Genomic DNA, 19,759 nt, shown 5'->3' with positions numbered 1-19,759 from the left:
GAGGAGACGGAGCTGATCCCGGGGCGGGGGACGCCCCCGGGAGCCAGAGGAATGCGCTTTTTTTTCAACGGGCCCGAGAGACGCGTGAGAGAAGAAAGGGAGGGTCATTCGTTAAAGCCGGACCCTTTCCGTCTCGCGGCGCGTGGGGGGGATCCCGAGAGCATACACCTGCCTGCGGGCTCACCCGGCTTTGTTGGTGACTGAGAGTCCGACCTGCCGGAACTTCTCGGCCTCGCTTCACCGCAGACGGACTACGGGGGCCGTGACCTGGCCGTATGCAATCCTCTTTACTCGAAAAGACCTGCACAACGAGGGAGGAACCGCTTTGCCTGAACACAGGACTCGCCGGCCCGCAAGAGCACTCCCCATTAGGATCTGATGCGCCAAATCGATCGGTGGGGACGGTGAAGGGCGAGAAGAGACCCTGTTTTGGGGTTGTTGGTTTGTTGTTGTTTTTTTCCCCCCCAATAAAGGGTTCTTCTCTCTCCTTCCCCGGCCGCCTTAAAGAGCGAGAAGAGGTTGCTTGATTCCAAACCACAGGGACCTGCATAAAAAGTGAGGTTTGTTTTATTTGGTAATATATAGAAATAAAACAAAGGAAATAAGGTAATACCTTTTTAATTGGACTAACTCAATGCATTTTATAATGATTCTTTGGAAGGTAACCCTTCTTTCTGAGCTGAAGAAGTGTTTCTTTGAAAACTCATCATAAAATGCATTATTAGTCCAATAAAAAAGGTATTACCTTATTTTCTTAGTCTACTTTCCAACATAATATATAGAAATAAAACAAACACAGCCACCACACTATTTAGTTGGGACATAGATGGTTGGTTGAATGGATTACATCTTCCCCTGAATGGGGGGGAGGGGGGGTACAGTGCTAACCTGTGGTTCCTGCCCTTTGGTCCTCAGGAGCCTTAAAATATATCTCAGTTGTAGCATTTAACTCTATCACGTGCCAGATGCCATACAAAAAAATGGAGAAATGTGCAGTCAGTGCTGATCTTGGGTGTGGCATAGTGGTTAGAGCTACAGCCGCAGCACCCTGAGGTTGTGGGTTTAAACACTGTTGCTCCTGGTGACCCTGGGCAAGTCACTTAATCCCCCCATTGCCCCAGGTATATTAGATAGACTATGAGCCCGCCAGGATAGATGGGGAGACATGCTTGAGTACCTGATTGTAAACTGCTTAATACAATTTAGCCAAGCTGTATATCAAATCCCAATCCCTTAAATGATGGATTCATTTACACCCTGTCCCTATTCCCCAGCTTTAACTAGTTCACAAAGCAAAATAATTCATTCATGCTTCAACTTAAAAGTAGCCCCATGCTAAAGAGGTATTCCCTAACTGTGTCTTAAGGTGCAGATGGAGTCACAATGGGCAATACTACTTAATTAAAAAAACAAACTTTAACAGATATATTAACTCTAAAAATAACAACAAAACCTTACCCCAACCCTCCATAACAGAACAAACTCACATTTTGATATCAGCAGGTGCAAGGAAATCCAGGGCATCAAACACTGCTGCTGCCTCCTATGTAAACGGATGGGAGCTTGTCTGCAAGAGCTGCTCCAGGTTCCAGAATCGATCTGCATTTTTTACCAGGTGCTAAACTGTGCCTCAAGGTAGCTGTTAAAAAGGTTGCATGAACTGTCAGGTCTCTGTTCCCGTGTTTGCTAACTCTTGGGAAAAGGATTTTAATTAACTCACATGCTTTTTATTATCTGAGATAGTGAGAGCAAAGGATATCTCCCCCCCCCCCTTTTCTCAGTGCACCTGAACACTGTAATTTGTGTGTCACTTGTCACTCTATTTATTCTCCCAGGACTGGGGTGGCATGCTAGTTTCCCATGGATGTAGCTGATCTTTTTATCTTGTATATATAATTACCTATCTTTACATAAACTATATGGTAATAAAGTATTTTTGCATCACAATTTGCATGCCTACTTTTGAGGTGTTTCTTGGGTAGTTAACAAATGCACAGCTCTACCCTACCTTCCAGGGCCAGGTCCAGTTTAGGAGCAGGAATGTGCATTCCTTGTATTTTATAAGCAGATAAAGGCTGCAGGACGTACAGCCTCTTCTATCAAACTGCGCTGCTCCTGATGCTCATAGTCCGTATGAGCATCAGAAGCAGCGTGGCTCTCTGCACTAAAACTTCTAGCGCAGTTTGCTAAAAGAGGCCCTTGGTGTTACCACACATAATGGAGCCTACTGCCTACATTTCAGTTACTCAACTTCCCAGAAGCCAACTGGGTCAGTAGCAAAGTTTGGTGGTGTCTGGACTAAAGGGAACTAGGTAGATCATTAGAAAGCAATGGTGGTAAAGTGCAGGGATGAGGGTGTTGAGCTTAATGCTTATCTGCCCAGGATGGTAGAGACTTAACAAGGAAGGCTACAAAACCTGTCTTGGACAACTGGCAGCTATGATGTATTTTTAACAGATGGTCTTTTAGCTGCAGTTGCCTGTCAGGAAGCAAAAACAAATGTCAAGATTCCCCCTCACTGCATAGCCAATCTTGGAGGCCCACCCAATAAGTTTGGTTTCAGGCTGTGTACAACGAATAGAAATGAGGTAGGTAATGCACCTCTACCTCCACTATCTGCCTATCTCTTTTAGGCAAAATAACTCTTTGTTAACTTAGACTGGCTTGAGAACCAATGGTTTCTAGAACTAGACAGTGAGGCAGGCAGTCTGGGAGATTAGACACAAGTCTCTAATGGTGCTGTAAGAAGTCAAGCCTTCCCTGGCTTTCCAAATAAAACTAAAAACTGTTACTTTTCTTCATTTTTTGGCTGGAAAGAATTCATAATTTGTTGGATCATATTCCTGCCAGATACTTTCAAATTCCTTTATGAAAGCTTTGACCACCGCAGCATCTTCCAAGATCAGGATGTTCTCCCTGTTGGTCTGGATAGCCTGGGTTGTCCAATTGAGAGAACCCGTGATGATAATAGTTTTGTCAACCACTGCAAATTTGTGATGCATGTAGCCTGAATGCTGGTCATGCCGCACTGCGATACCTGGGGAAAGAGAAAACATTCTTCACATATCTTTCAGCTTGCAATGTAACACCAGCTGGCTACAACCATGGCTTGAATCTGCTCCCGATAGGCAATCCTCCCTCCTGGCCAGAGGTGTCAAACTCAATCACATTAAGGGGCCGAAATCCAAAACACAGGCTAAGTCGTGGGCCAGACCCCGCCCAATCTCTGCCCCATAATAATACTAATTATAACAGTTTTTTCCATTCATTTTTCATATATACACTTATTAACACATAATGGTAATGATTAACCACAAAATTAAATTACACAAAGCACAATGTATGCTTCTCAATATTCATTCCTACCAGAACACAGATAACCCCTATGCATATGTGGGACCAAAAACTAAAAGTACTAATATATTTTTATAAACACCCTAAGATTCAAGATTCTGCATGCAGTACAACCACCAGAGAAAAAAAATAAATGTATTTCTTCCTGAGCAGTGCAAAAGATAGACACCAGATTAAAATGCTCAAAATTGACACAATTCAAACAGTAACTTGAAAATAAAATAATTCCCCCTACCTTTGTTATCTCCCTCCCTCCAGCGGGTGTCTAACCTTCTGGCCGGCTCCAACCTGGCCGTTTTATGCGGCCTGCAATCCGATGCCCCCAGTGGCCGGCTCCTTCCTCCTCACAGTGTGCAGCGGCTCCTCGCGTGTCCCACACCTCATCCAGAAGCATTCCCTCTGATGTTGTGATGTCAGAGATAAAGCTTCCGGTTCAGGTGCAGGACACACGAGCTGCTGCATGCGGTTCTGTGTGCACTACGGCTGTGAGGAGGAGGGAGCCGGCCACAAGTTAACACTGGGGGCATCGGTCCATGGGCCGCATAAAACGACTAGACAGGCCAGATTTGCCCCGCGGGCCTTGATACTTGTGCTCTAAGCAGTGTGCCGCAAACTTTTTAACGCCGCAGCACACTAAACGTAGAGCTGCGGCTGGAGGGCATCTGGAAGTGTGTGGATGTGCTCCAGCTGTGGCCCTGAGACTCGTATTGCTGACAGTGATGGAGTTCTGGAAAGGTGCAGATAGCAGGAGAGGAGTCAGCTAACTGCCTAAAGGACGTACCTCTCGCTGCAAGAGGCACGTCCTGTAAATAGCCGGTGTCTTGCGGCACACTAATTTACGATACACTGATCTAAGGACTGGCTAGGTATGTGCAAATGTTTTTGCTTGTAAGCAACAAGTTCTAAAAACCTTTGCGTAGCAAGGTGGATAGTGTTGCTAAAAGTCTTGGTTGATTGTTGACCGAGTGATAGCAGCTATGAATATTGCCCGTCAGCTGTGCTCCCTCTAAGCTGAGCGTATCACTCAAACATTTGAGGAATGTCACTCACAAAAACACTTGCAAATCTGGAAAATTGTTAGTTCCTCTCCTCCCACATTTTATTAACAGCTTTCTCCAAGAAGTTGTTAGTATATATAATTTTGGATTATTCTGCAAGTCCCAGGATTATGCAAAAGGAAACACTAAGTTTAAACTTTCCCCACCCTACTTTCAAACATACAGCTGCAGGGCTGTGATGCTGTCCAGCATCATCTTTCCTGGATGGTTAGTACTGGGAACATACACAATATAAGGAGAAATTAGGACCTTACCTGCTAATTTTCTTTCTTTTAGTCCCTCCAGACCGGCATAGAAATGGATGGGTTTACGCTCTTCTGCCAGCAGGTGGAGACTGAGACACTGACTTTTGGCATCAGTACAAGAGGGCTGTGCAGTCCTTCTTGCAATCAGTCTTTTCTCAGTCTCCAGCAGGTGGAGCAGTCTGTGCTGAGGTTTGTGGGCCTTAGCCTGTTGGATCTGGTTAGTAAATCTTTCTTGTCCTTTTGCCATCCAGACTGAGCTAGGGGGACCCTCTCAGAGGTTCTACTGACCTCAAGGGTGTCCCATGCGGGTCGAGTCCCTCCCCCACTTCTCCAGGTTTTTCTGAATCTACAGGAGCCTCAACTGTACGCCTTGTCACCGATACCGGCACCGACTACAGTTTAGAGCGCGTGTGGGGTCTGCTTTTCCTTGATACAGCTCATTGGCTAAGAGAAGAAATAAAATGAGAAAAAAAGACACAAGAAATAAAAGGAGCTTTGGTTTAGTTAAAAAAAAAAAAAAAAAAAGAGGCCTGAGGCTGCTGTTTTTACAAAGCGTTGTTGTGGTGCTTTCATTATGAGCGTTTCAAAAAAAGCAGAAAAAGTGCGCTTTTTGTGAGCACCGATCGGTGGATGCGGATGGTGGGTACACAAAATATTCTGCACCAAGAGCTCATTAATAGTTTACATAATTAAACAGCATAAAATATCCATATTCAGCATATGGGCAGTCACCACTAGAGCAGAACTAGAGGGATGTGAAGAACGATGAGTGAAGTGAATCGATTTGAATCGTGAATTGGGAAGCACTACTCTTTACCCCCCAAACTGTCACTACTGAGGCATATTTTCCAAGGATTACAGCAAACCATTCAGCTGGTGTGGAAGAGTTGCCTAATACTGTATATACTCAAATATAAGCTGAGATTTTTGGAACAAAAATGGGGTCTCGGCTTATGTTTGAGTCAAGCAGGTAGCTGCCACTTATGTACTCCCTTTTCAATAATGGGTAATACTTTCCTACACTCCCACCAACAACTGATGAATGCTGCTGCTCTCCTGTGCTCTACCCTGCCACCGCCGATGCTCCTTTCTGAAGCCCCTCACCACTACCACTGATGCTGCCCTCTCCCCCCATGACACCACTTTCTTTTTTACCGGCTCCGGCTGATATCATGGGTTTTTGGTGCTCCCTCCGAGGACTCCGATGCTTGGGGCCCCACACCGGATTAACGTGCACTGGTGGCTTTGCTCATCTTCTAGCTGTCTTCTGATGATGCCAATGCTGCTTTCTAAAGGGCCACTCCCCACCCCTGATGACATCGTATTCTTCTTACCAGCACTGGCCTATGCAGAAGATGGAAGTCAGCAGGCCTTGAGCATACACAGATACTCAAGGCCCTGCACCAAAAGTGTGTGCCAATGAACAAGGAACACAAATAACCTCCCTGATACAGCTTACAGCGAAACGCTGGCTGGCCAATGTCAGAGAAAGGCACCAGAAGACACGATACACAGTTCAAAGGACATACAGTGCAGCAGCAGAACCAAACGAATGAGTGCTGCAGACTAACAAGATAAGTTATTAGGGTTTACGGCCCCGTTAAAGAATATAGTGAACTGTGTAGTTAAACCACTCTGATGTAACTATATACAGATAACAAATGAATATACAGTGGAACCTTGGTTTACAAGCATAATTCGTTCCAGAAGTATGCTCGTAAACCAAATTACTCGTATATCAAAGCAAGTTTCCCCATAGGAAGTAAGGGAAACTCGCTTTGATTTGTTCCTCCTCCCCTCCCCCTTGAGGCCACCGACGCTGCTCCATACCTTCCCCCCCGCGATCCGGCATCCTCCCCCCTGCTCGCATCGCCCCCCTCCCCCGCGATCCTACATCCCCCCCGAGCACCGCATCAACATCGCTTACCCCGATTGGGCACCGGCACCAGCACCAATGCACAGGAGGTGCCGGTGCCCGAAGATCCTCCTTCTGGCCTGGGCTGGGCGGTGCGACAGAGATCCTCCCTCTTCCATGTGCTGGGCTAGGCTTTGAGCATTTGCGCATGCTCAAAGCCTTCTGGTCTCGCTCTCTCCGAGATTCTCAGATTCAGAATCTCGGAGAGAGCGAGACCAGAAGGCTTTGAGCATGCACAAATGCTCAAAGCCCAGTCCAGCCCAGCACAGGGAAGAGGGAGGATCTCCTTCGCACTGCCCAGCCCAGCCCAGCCCAGGCCAGAAGAGGGAGGATCATCGGGCACTGGCACCTCCTGTGCATTGGTGCTGGTGCCAGTGCCCAATCGGGGTAAGCAATGTCGTTGCGGTGCTCGGGGGGGGGGAATGTAGGATCACGGGGGAGGATGACGACGCAAGCGGGGGGGATGCCAGATTGCCGGGGGGGGGGGGTGGTGGTGTTCATAAACTGAGTCAAACTCTGTTTCCAAGGCGCCGATTTTGCAAATGTTTTGCTCGTCTTGCAAAACACTCGCAAACCGAGGTTTGACTGTAAATTTAAAGCAATCAGTGAACAAGGAGGGTTTTTTTTTTTGAAGCCTATGAGATTTTACCCTTTCTAGTCCTTAAGCAAGATTTGCTGACTTGGGATGGGGACCTGAGGCTTTTTTCCTCCTTGTATAAATACATAACATGGTATAAGATAAAAAGGTAAAATAATATAAAAGAAGAGTAGATGATATAATCATTCCCCAGTCAAACTAGTATATGACTGCATTGAAAAATGTTTAATTTCTTATTGCCATGCAGAGACAGTGGAATAGAGTAAGTCTTGACAACCTTTTGCACAATCAAGAAATTAGGAAGCTTCAAGCTCAGGGATGGAATCTGTCCCACCTACACCCGTTTTGCTGTCTCTGCCATGTGATTTTTATTCTATTTCTTAACTACTTTCCTGGAAAATCCTCAAAGCAAATCCTTAGTTTGGGTGTGGTTAAAGGAAACTGGTACAACAAAAGGCATAATTGCTCCTTAGGAATCTGGTACATGCATCTACTGTTTGGATGTGGACCAAGGGCTAGATTTACGAAAGATAGCTACTCAATTGCTGTTGGCCGATTCTCCGCTAACAGCAGTGACGGGGAAAGCAGCCTCCTGTCACTGCTGTTAGGGCTTCTGGGGTTTTTTTATGCACAGATGCTAGGCTGCAGAAACAAACTGAGCTGGGAGGGGAATGTTCAGAGAGATGACCTAGGAGAGGGGGATGGATTTATTTGTAAGTTCTGCAACCAAGACTAGAATAGATGCAAGACCCTATGGTGAAGCTTCCAGAGGTTATTATCCAAGAAACACTCTGGTTTTAAGTCATCTAGTCATATACTAACTTACCTGTGGTTCTGGATATCCTGGAACAAAGTTGGTATTAAGTTGAAAGGCATGACACATTTGTTTGAGATTCAAATACTTTTACTAATCTCACCAACTATCTAGATGACCATAAAGCACAGTTACTTACCGTAACAGGTGTTATCTAGGGACAACAGGCAGATATTCTTAACGCATGGGTGACGTCACCGATGTCTTTTTAACTAGAAAGTTCTAGTTGGCCGCACCGCGCATGCGCGAGTGCCTTCCTGCCCGACGGAGGAGTGCGTGGTCCCCAGTTAAGATAAGCCAGCTAAGAAGCCAACCCGGGGAGGTGGGTGGGACGTAAGAATATCTGCCTGCTGTCCCTGGATAACACCTGTTACGGTAAGTAACTGTGCTTTATCCCAGGACAAGCAGGCAGCATATTCTTAACGCATGGGTGACCTCTAAGCTAACAGAGAGGGAGGAGGGATGGTTGGCCATTAGGAAAATAAATTTTGTAACACAGATTGGCCGAAGTGCCCATCCCGTCTGGAGAAGGCATCCAGACAGTAGTGAGTAGTGAATGTGTGAACTGAGGACCAAGTGGCAGCTTTGCAGATCTCCTCAATGGGCGTGGAGCGGAGGAAAGCCACAGAAGCAGCCATAGCTCTGACCCTGTGGGCCGTGACAGCACCTTCCAGTGAGAGACCGGCCCGAGCATAACAGAACGCAATACAGGCAGCAAGCCAGTTGGAAAGCGTCCGTTTAGAGACAGGACGACCTAGACGGTTAGGATCGAAGGTCAGAAAGAGCTGAGGGGACGAGCGGTGAGCCCTGGTACGGTCAAGGTAGTATGCGAGGGCACGCTTACAATCCAGTGTGTGCAACGCCTGTTCCCCAGGATGAGAATGGGGTTTAGGGAAAAAGACAGGCAACACAATGGACTGGTTGAGGTGAAAAGCCGAGACCACCTTGGGAAGGAATTTAGGATGGGTACGCAGAACCACCTTGTCATGGTGAAAAACAGTGAACGGTGGATCGGCGACCAGTGCATGCATCTCACTAACCCTCCTGGCAGAGGTGATGGCAATGAGGAAAAGCACCTTCCATGTTAGAAGTTTGAGCGAAGTTGTGGCAAGAGGCTCAAAAGGAGGTTTCATGAGGGCTGATAAAACCACATTCAGGTCCCAGATGACAGGAGGAGGCTTCAGAGGTGGTTTGACATTGAAGAGGCCTCTCATGAACCGGGAAACCAGTGGATGAGCCGTGTGAGGTTTTCCGAGGATAGGCTCATGAAACGCAGTGATGGCACTGAGGTGGACTCTGATTGAGGTAGACTTGAGGCCAGCGTCGGACAGAGAGAGCAAATAGTCCAGTACAGTTTCCACCGCCAATGAGGTGGGATCTTGATGATGCAGTAGACACCAAGAGGAGAACCTGGTCCACTTCTGATGGTAACATTGGAGGGTGGCCGGTTTCCTGGAGACATCCAAAATGCGACGGACAGGCTGAGACAGATTCTCTGGAGAGGTCAGCCCGAGAGAAACCAAGCTGTCAGGTGGAGTGAAGACAGATTGGGATGTAGTAGAGACTGATGCTGCTGCGTAAGTAGAGTAGGAAACACAGGAAGAGGAATGGGCTCCTTGGAGCTGAGCTGGAGCAGGAGGGAGAACCAGTGTTGGCGGGGCCACCGAGGAGCGATGAGAATCATGGTGGCCCTGTCCCTGCAGAGTTTGGATAACGTCCGCAACATCAGAGGTAGTGGAGGAAAGGCATAAAGGAACCAACCCGTCCAGTCGAGCAGGAATGCATCTGGGGTCAGACGATGAGGAGAGAAGAGTCTGGAACAGAACTGGGGCAGCTGATGGTTGTGAGGAGCTGCAAAGAGGTCCACCTGCGGAGTGCCCCAGCGAGCAAAGATGGAGTGGAGTGTGGAAGGGTCCAGAGTCCACTCGTGAGGTTGAAGGATGTGACTGAGATTGTCGGCCAGGGAGTTCTGTTCGCCCTGGATATAGACAGCCTTGAGGAAAAGATTGCGGGCCGTGGCCCAGGTCCAGATGCTGAGAGCCTCCTGACAAAGGAGGCGAGATCCGGTGCCGCCTTGCTTGTTTATGTAGTACATGGCGACTTGATTGTCTGTGCACAGGAGAAGAACCTGAGGGCAGAGAAGGTGCTGGAAGGCCTTGAGAGCATAGAACATGGCTCTGAGTTCCAGGAAATTGATGTGATGTTGACGCTCCTGAGGGGTCCAGAGTCCCTGGGTGCGTAGATCCCCCAGGTGAGCTCCCCACGCATAGGGGGAGGCATCCGTGGTTATGATCATGGAGTGAGGGGGTAGATGAAAGAGTAGACCCCTGAAAAGATTTGAGGAGTTCAACCACCATTGAAGAGATTGCTGAAGAGACGATGTCACAGAGATGGGATGAGAAAGAAGATCCGTGGTCTGTGACCATTGGTTGGCAAGAGTCCATTGAGGTGTCCTGAGGTGGAGTCGCGCCAGAGGAAGCACATGGACCGTTGAGGCCATGTGGCCCAGGAGGACCATCATCTGTCGGGCTGAAACGGAGTGATGAAGGAGCACCTGACGACAGAGGTGGAGCAGGGTCAGTTGACGGTCGGAGGGGAGAAACGCCCTCATCAGTGTGGTGTCGAGAACTGCTCCAATGAACTGAAGTCGCTGTGTGGGAAGCAGATGCGACTTGGGGTAGTTGATCTCGAACCCTAGGAGATGGAGGAAAGAGATGGTGTGATGAGTGGCTTGTAGCGCAAGTGGAGACGTAGGTGCTTTCACCAACCAATCGTCCAAGTAGGGGAACACCTGGAGGTTGTGAGACCTGAGGAAGGCCGCCACCACAATAAGGCACTTGGTGAATACCCTGGGCGATGAAGCGAGGCCAAAAGGTAGCACTTTGTACTGATAGTGACGGTGCTATAGCTGAAACCGTAGGTAGCGACGTGAAGTCGGATTGATTGGGATGTGAGTGTAGGCCTCTTTGAGGTCCAGGGAACATAGCCAGTCGTGCTGAGAGAGAAGAGGGTAAAGCGTGGCAAGGGAGAGCATTCTGAACTTCTCCTTGACCAGACGCTTGTTCAGGTCCCTAAGATCGAGGATGGGACGGAGGTCTCCTGTCTTTTTGGGAACCATGAAGTAGCGGGAATAGAATCCCTGACCCCTTTGGTCCGGAGGCACTTCTTCGATGGCATTGAGAAGAAGGAGAGAGTGGACCTCCCTCAGGAGGAGGGGTGTTTGGGAGGAGTGAGAAGCAGACTCTACGGGAGGATTGTCTGGTGGAAGAGTCTGGAAGTTGAGAGAGTAGCCGTGGCGAATGATGTTGAGGACCCATTGGTCTGATGTGATGACCTCCCAACGGCTGAGGAAGATTTGGAGGCGACCTCCGATAGGCTGAGGAAGAGGCCGTGATGGTGGGAGACTGGCTATGCCCTGGAGGAAAAAGTCAAAAGGGCTGAGATGGTTTTGACGGAGGTAGAGGCTTGGCAGGTTGGTGAGACTGTGAGCGAGCCTGAGATTGATGCTGTTGACGAGGTCGGCGAGGCTGCTGTTGAGGCGGGTTGAGAGGTCTGGCCGAGAACCTGCGCTGGTAGGAAGACTGCTGTCTGTAGGGGCGAGCAGGTGGAGTCTTCTTTTTAGGTTTGATCAGAGTGTCCCACCTGGTCTCATGTGCTGAGAGCTTCTGGGTTGTTGAGTCCAGGGACTCTCCAAAGAGTTCATCACCCAGACAAGGTGCGTTCGCCAGGCGGTCCTGGTGGTTAATGAATAGGTCAGAGACTCTCAGCCATGCCAAACGGCGCATGGCCACCGCCATGGCAGATGCGCGAGAGGTCAGCTCAAACGAGTCGTAGATGGAGCGAACCATGAACTTCCTGAGTTGGAGTAGGCTAGAAATATGTTGCTGGAAAAGAGGGACCTTACGTTCAGGAAGATATTTCTGTAAGGAGGAGAGCTGTTGCACCAGATGCTTCATGTAGAAGGAGAAGTGGAAGGTGTAGTTGTTGGCTCTATTGGCTAACATGGCATTTTGGAAAAGGCACTTACCAAATTTATCCATGGTTTTTCCCTCTCTGCCAGGAGGGGTGGAGGCATTTACACTGGAACCCTGAGATTTTTTCAAAGTAGATTCCACCAGGAGGGACTCGTGGGGCAATTGAGGTTTGTCAAACCCTGGGATTGGAATAACCCGGTACAAGCTATCCAATTTACGAGGGGCTCCAGGAACAGTGAGGGGAGCCTCTCAGTTTTTATAGAAAGTTTCCCGTAAGATGTCGTGGACGGGCAACTTCAGAAATTCTTTGGGAGGTTGCTCAAAGTCTAGGGCGTCGAGGAAAGCCTGAGACTTCTTAGAGTCGGACTCTAAGGGAATGGAAAGAGCTGCTGACATCTCCCTAAGGAATTTGGTTTTGATATGGTGTCGGTCATGGAGGGTTCTTCGTCGGTTGACGAAGCGTCCTCCTCGGTACTGTGAGGGGAGTCTTCCCACAAGTCCGGGTCCCTAATGTCGGGGTGCATACGTTTGGACATCGGTGTGGAGGGCTCGGCATGGCGGGTCTTTGAGAGAGATTTGCCTTAGCGCACCGAGGCGGTACCGGGTGAGGAAGACCGATGTCGTTCCTGGGACCGGACAGGGTCGGCAGCATCACGGGTATGCACTGTAGGTGTTTCTGCCAAGAGCACCGGCATGGAGGTATTAATCGGTACCGAGGGGGTCGACACCGATGGGACAGTGCGAGGCTCGGACCGGTCCTGTACCGGAAGGTGCGGTGCCAGCAACGCCGGCAACAGTTGCTGGAGCTGTTGTTGCAGCTGCTCCTGTAACTGTGTTTGGAGTATGGCCGCGATGCGGTCATCCAGGGGAGGCACCGGTACCGCTTTTTTCTTCTTCGGTACCATAGGTGTTGCTCTACGCTCCGGCGATGAGGAGGCCGATGATGAGGCACTCACCAAGATCGGAGCGGAGCGGAGCGTTTGCGGGGCCGGTGCGGTGCCGGAAGGGCCGGTGTCGCAACCGTGGCAGGAGGGCGCTCAAGGGAAGTGGGAGGCTTCTTAGCCGGCTTACCTGGGCCCAACGACCCCGAGGAAGGGTCGATGTCGTCGGTGCCGACTTTTGGGGTGCCGTCGACGTCGCAGCCGGTTCCATGGCAGATCCAGTACCAAACAAAATATTTTGTTGGATCTGCCTATTTTTCAAAGTACGCTTTTTAAGCGTAGCACAGCGGGTGCAGGTGTCAGCCCGATGCTCTGGACCCAAGCACTGGAGGCACCAATTGTGCGGGTCGGTGAGGGAGATCGGGCGTGCACACCGCTGGCACTTCTTAAAGCCCGGTTGAGGGGGCATGAAGGGAAACACGGCCTCCACAAAATCAAATCCGGAGGCCTGTATGGTGGCAACAGGCCCCGCCGGGGCCGGCCCGAAAAAATAAAGAAAACTCGACGAGTTTTTTTTCTTTTTTTTTGTTTTTTTTAAAGAAAAGTAACGGGATCCGAAAGAAAAAAAACTGAAAAAATGAAAAAAGTACGCGAGCGGGAAGGCAGAAAATAGTTTTTCAACGGCCGTTGAAAACACATGCGTCTTCTTCGCTCCGCGGAAACGAAGAAACTGGGGACCACGCACTCCTCCGTCGGGTGGGAAGGCACTCGCACATGCGCAGTGCGGCCAACTAGAACTTTCTAGTTAAAAAGGTCCGTACCGGGGCTCCGTCGGTGACGTCACCCATGCGTTAAGAATATGCTGCCTGCTTGTCATGGGATAATATACTTCACCCCACGCAATCTGGCTTCAGATCCAACTTCAGCACAGAGATATTACTAGGCTTCCTCACTGACACAGCCAGACAACACCTCAGCACAGGAAAAAAAATGCTTCTCATGCAACTAGATCTTACCGCAGCATTTGACCTGGTAGACCATAACATCCTACTGCAAATTTTGGATGCAATAGGCATCTCAGAAAAAGTATACTCTTGGTTTGAAGGCTTCCTAAAATCCAGAACATACAGAGTAAAATCAGATAAAGAAAAATCTGAACCTTGGTTCAACCCTTACGGCGTACCACAAGGATCCCCACTATCCTCTGCGCTCTTCAACTTATACACTGCATCTCTCGGAACATACCTGGATAATCTAGTTATCACCACCTACATTTATGCAGATGACATTACCATTCTCACACCTTTTGATCAACCAAAGACCGCCATGACAAACACACTACACCGAACACTATAAACAGTAGCAACCTGGATGAAAGATCACAAACTGAAACTCAACAAAGACAAAACTAAATTCATCCCCCTTGAAAATGACAAAGTCCCAACCATAACCAATATAGAAATTAACACAATCTATCCCATTCAAACTACCATAAAACTACTAGGAATGACTAGAGACTGATGCTGCACCATGCAACCGCAAATAAATAAAACAATACAGAAATCCTTCACAATTATGAGAAATCTACGACAAGCCAGGAAATTCTTTGAAAAAACACAATTCCATTTTATAGTACAATCCCTAATCCTAAGTCTACTAGATTACTGCAACATCCTCTACCTCCCCTGCTACAATGACTAAACAACTACAAACAATCCAAAATACAGCTCTGAGACTCATCTACTCATTGAGAAAACACGACCATATTACAGAACCATACATCAACTCACAATGGCTACCAATCCAAGAAAGAATACTATTTAAATTCTACTGTATGTTATTTAAAACCTTAAACGGAGACAGCCCAACCTACCTGAACAACCGCCTCATCCAAGCCACCTCAATCAGACATAGAAAAACACACACCTCATTCACACACCCTCGATCAAAGAAGTAAAAAGGAAACATCTATACGATGGCCTTCTGGCCACTCATGCAGCTAAACTAGATAACCAAATCTCCAATCTACTGATAACGACACCAGACTACAAGATGTTCAGAAAAGAAATAAAAACTATACTCTTCAAGAAATTCCTGAAACAGCCCTAACTTCAGAAAAGAAATAAAAACTACACTCTTCAAGAAATTCTTGAAACAGCCCTAACTTCAAACTTACCGTTCTTCCTCCCTCCCTCTTCCCGCCACACAGAAACTACATAACCTACTCTTTACCTTTCTAGAAAGGACAAATGTTCTTCCATTGTAACCCACCGTTTTTTATCTTTTTTGTAATCCGCCTTGAACCGCAAGGAATTAGCGGAATAGAAATCTCTAATGTAATGTAATAATGGTTAATCAATGTAAATTTGATCACATATAAAGAGTAAATTAGCTTTGCTTTTATTTTTTTACTTTCTCTGAACATCTGAAAACAATGGTTGGGGCATACCTATTTAGTTTTCTTTTACCCTCAATTATTGTTGTTGTTTTTTTTAAAGTTGCAACAAATAAATACAAATATTTAAATGTTGAACCTCTGTGCTGGTGTAAATTGAAGCTGACTGAAAAATCTGACCATGATATAATTGCATTACATCACTGCTAGGAGTTTTTAAATTGGGAAGCTCCATGTGATAAGTGCCAGCACTGTTATCATATACTTTTCTAAAATCCCACCTGTTTAACTTTGGGCTATTTATGGGCTGCTTTTTCAAGGTATTTCTTAATGGGTATGGGTAAATATGTCTATAATGACTAACTGCAGGAAGATACCATGAGGTTCCTGCAATCATTTTGGGACTCTAAAACACTGTGTGCTTCCTGAGATTTCAGGTGTGCCGCTGCCTGACTGCCTACAGGGTGTGCCTCTCATGGTGAGAGGCATGTCCTCTAGGCAATTAGCTGGTGCCAGCTCCTCGCCGGCTCTCTTCCTTGCTGGCACCCCCCCCATTGGCATCTAAGGTCCTGTCTAGAGGGCCTTTGCGCAAAGACGTCATCACGGCAACGTCCACACACTTCTGGATGTCTTGAGCCGCAGCCACTATGTTTAGTATACCATGGCTCGAGAGTTTGCAGGATACTGTTCTAAAAGGCTCAGCACTGATAAGAGGTCTCAATGTGCACAGAAAGTACCATAGCACTCCCACCTGCTTCCACCCATGTAAAGGACCCCTTGTAAAGTAGTTTTTTTTTTCTCCCTAGAGAACTTATTGACTTCAGATTAGAAGCCACTATAAAGAGCAACTGTTCAAAGTTTCCCACTACCAACTTTCCAAACCAGCCAAATTGGGAGAGAAAACTGTCCCTGTCAACACTGAAGACCAGGTCCCTCCATTATCCTTAAAAACCAGATAAATTCCATATGATAGACCAGGCCCCACCCCCATTCTTAAAGGTAGAGGAAGCTCCATTACTAAATGCCAGCCCCCCCTTAAAAAGCAAAGGAAGGGCCACTGCCGAGTGCCATATCCCTCCCCAAATCTTAAAAGACAAAGTAAGCTCCACACCCACTCTTAAAAGACAGAGGAAGCACTATTGATAAGTGGCACGCCCCTCTCCCATTCTTAAACAGGTAGAGGAAGCTCCACTGCTAAATACCAGGCCATTCCCCCCTTCATTCTTAAAAGGCAGAGGAAGCTCCCCATAAGAAGTGAGAAGTGCCAAGCCCCTCCCCCACTCTTAAGAAGATCCACTGCTAAATACCAAGGCCCTTCCTCCCCCCAAATTCTTAAACAGCAGAGGAAGCTCCACTGATAAATACCAGGTAGGTCCCTCCCCCACCCCATCCACATTCTTATCAACAGTGCTTTCTCTCTCTTTTAAGAATGTGGCCCCTCCCCATTCAACAAGGTAGCCCCCCTCCTCCAATTTTTAAAAGGCAGAGGAAGCACTACTGATAAGTGGCAGGCCCCTTCCCCAATTTTTAAAAGGCAGAGGAAGTACTACTGATAAGCGGCAGGCCCCTTCCCCATTCGACCAGGTAGGCCCCCCTCCCCCAATTTTTAAAAGGCAGAGGAAGCACTATTGATGTGGCAGGCCCCTCCCCCAATTTTTAAAAGGCAGAGGAAGCACTACTGATAAGCGGCAGGCCCCTCCCCCATTTGACCAGGTAGCCCCTCCTCCCCCTCAATTTTTAAAAGGCAGAGGAAGCACTACTGATAAGCGGCAGGCCCCTCCCCCATTCGACCATAGTCCCCCCTCCCCCAATTTTTAAAAGGCAGAGGAAGCACTATTGATAAGTGGCAGGCCCCTCCCCCATTCGACCAGGTAGGCCCCCCCCCCCCAATTTTTAAAAGGCAGAGAAAGCACTCCCCCTCCACCATTCGACCAGGTAGGCCCCTCCCCCCAATTTTTAAAAGGCAGAGGAAGCACTCCCCCTCCCCCATTCGACCAGGTAGGCCCCTCCCCCCAATTTTTAAAAGGCAGAGGAAGCACTCCCCCTCCCCCCCCAATTTTTAAAAGGCAGAGGAAGCACTCCCCCTCCCCCATTCGACCAGGTAGCCCCCCTCTCCTCCCAAAGGAAGCTGGCTCGCCGGAGGCCTCGCCCTACCTGCCTTCCGCAGCATCCCCACCTGCGAGCCCTTCACCGCCATGTAGTCGGAGTCGGCGATGAGGCGCACGCGCACTCCGCGCCGGTGCAGCAGCAGCACGGTGCGAGCCAGCTGCGGGCTGGAGAAGGAGAAGAGGCAGAGCTCGAGGCTTTCCCGCGTCGACAGCAGGCGCAGCATGAGGCGGCTCAGCGAGCTCTCGGCGTGCGGCAGGCCGCAGGCGCAGGGCAGGGGGCGGCTGGGCCGCAGCAGCGCCTCGGTGCAGGTGGGCGGCGCCGGGAAGAAGAGCACCTCGGCCGCCGGCCGCCGCCGCCGCCCCCGCCCGCGTATTGCAAACGCCAGCAGCAGCACGACGCTCTCCATCCCCAGCGCCAGCAGCAGCGACGCCAGGCCCAGCGCCTTCCACGAGACCGGCGCCCACATGGCGCCCGCCTTCGAATCGCCCGCGCGGCCCTGGGCTGACGTCACGGAGGGAGGCGGGGCCGCCCGGGGAGCGGCTGCCAGTTCCTAGGAGGCTGGGGAAACGCGCGGCCGCCGTGCAGTTCGGCGGCGCTTTCTGCGCTGCGGGCGCAGAGGGGGGATTTGTGCGCGTCCCCCAGCTCGCGCGCTCGTTTCCGGCCGTTGGCGCCCTTGTTTTTTAAAAAAAGTTGTTACCGCTTGCTACGAACTTTACCTCAGACTCGGAGCTGCAAAAAAACCCAAAAAACAACCAACAACCAAGAACTAGAGACCCGTTTTCAACTGTTTAGTTGACAAAAGTACAACGTACTTTTTTAATTTCACGAAGGCAGGCCTGGTCCCGCCCGTGCTTTTTTGACTCGTTTTTTCTTCTTGAGAACAGTATAGAAAATTGAATAAATAAAAGGGAGCGCAGTCGTCATCTACTCAAGTTTCTAGGAGATAAAACTGCTTGAAGGACAATAGATGAAGAGAATTTGCATTATCCTCAAGAAACAGTTTGAAGGCGAGCTGGTGGAGCACATGTCATAGTGTTGCACCTTGCATGGGAAGATGTTGGGCTCATTTGGGTCCAAAGTGGCCCTGATTTAATATTAGTGAAGACCACTTATGGGGATGAGACTTGTATACCACCCTTTTGTGGTTACACATTCAAAGTAGTACTATTTAACTTATTTATAAATGAACTGGAAATTGGAACGAGTGAGGTGATTAAATTTGCAGATGACGCTAAACTGTTCAAAGTTGTTAAAACATGTAGTGTGAAAAATTGCAGGCAGACCTTAAGAAATTGGAAGACTGGGCGTCCAAGTGGCAGATGAAATTTAATGTGGACAAATGCAAAGTGATGCACATTGGGAAGAATAACCCAAATCAGTTACCGGATGCAAGCGGCCATCTTGGGGGTTAGCGCCCAAGAAAAAGATCTGGTAGTCATTGTAGACAATACGATGAAACCTGGCCAAGAAAGCAAACTAGATGCTAGGAATTATTTAAAAAGGGATGGTTAATAGGTCTAAGAATGTTATAATGCCTCTACCACTCCATGGTGCGGCCTCACCTGGAGTATTGCATTCAATTCTGGTCTCCTTATCTCAAGAGATATAGCAGCACTAGAAAAGAATCAAAGAAGAGCAACCAGGATAATAAAAAGGATGGAACTCCTCTTGTATGAGGAAAGACTAAAGGGCTCTTCAGCTTGGAAAAGATGGCTGAGGGGCGATATGATTGAAGTCTACAAAATCCTGATTGTAGTAAACCGGCTATAAGTGGATCGATTTTTCACTCCATCAAAAAGATTAGGGAATACTCAGTTACAGGGAAATACTTTAAAAACCAATTGGAAGAAATATTTTTACACTCGGAGAATAGTTAAGCTCTGGAACGCATTGCCAGAGGTTATGGTAAGAGCAAATAGTGTAGCTGGTTTTAAGAAAAGTTTGGATAATTTCCTGGAGGAAAAGTCCATAGTTTGTTATTGAGAAAGATATGGGGGAAGACCCTCTTAAAGATTTGTATAATAGATCCATGGAGACAGGTGAGCTTCCATGGAATTGGAGAAGGACAGATGTCCCTCCACAAAAATGTTGACAGAGACATGGAAAACTACAGGCTGGTATGCCTTACTTTGCTGGTTGGAAAAATATTTATCCCAGGACAAGCAGGCAGCATATTCTCAACAGTGGGTGACATCACCGACGGAGCCCCACAGCGGACAGCCTCGAAAGCAGACTTGCTTGAAGATCTTTGTAAGAGCTTCCGAGTGCTGCACTGCGCATGCGCGAATGCCTTCCCACCCGAGTTAGGGCGCGCGTCTCCTGTGAGGAACCTCAGTTCAACGTTTTCCGCGGAGCCAAGAAGTCCTCTTTCAGCTCAGCAGCCTTCGTTGCCTTCTCTCACCACGGCTTTTGTTAT

At 48.4% G+C, this 19,759-nt stretch overlaps 1 protein-coding gene across 1 annotated transcript in view; it reads right to left on the bottom strand.

The window, feature by feature from the left end:
* Window positions 1-17,979, bottom strand: part of PLD6 (phospholipase D family member 6) — an 18,178-nt gene extending 199 nt beyond the window's left edge. The window contains exons 1-2 of the mRNA XM_033915064.1: window positions 17,389-17,979; window positions 1-3,037 (exon numbers count right to left, since the gene is read on the bottom strand). The exon at window positions 1-3,037 is cut by the window's left edge and continues 199 nt beyond it. Of these exons, the coding sequence (XP_033770955.1) occupies window positions 2,799-3,037; window positions 17,389-17,809 (660 nt within the window). The 5' untranslated portion in view covers window positions 17,810-17,979 and the 3' untranslated portion in view covers window positions 1-2,798. The remainder of the gene's footprint in view (window positions 3,038-17,388) is intronic.
* Between the last annotated feature and the right edge of the window lie 1,780 nt (window positions 17,980-19,759).

This window comes from Geotrypetes seraphini, chromosome 11 (genome assembly GCF_902459505.1).
Source record: "Geotrypetes seraphini chromosome 11, aGeoSer1.1, whole genome shotgun sequence".
Lineage (NCBI taxonomy): Eukaryota > Metazoa > Chordata > Amphibia > Gymnophiona > Dermophiidae > Geotrypetes > Geotrypetes seraphini.
The sequence above is the reverse complement of the archived record's forward strand: the minus strand, read 5'-3'. Positions and strand labels throughout refer to the sequence as shown.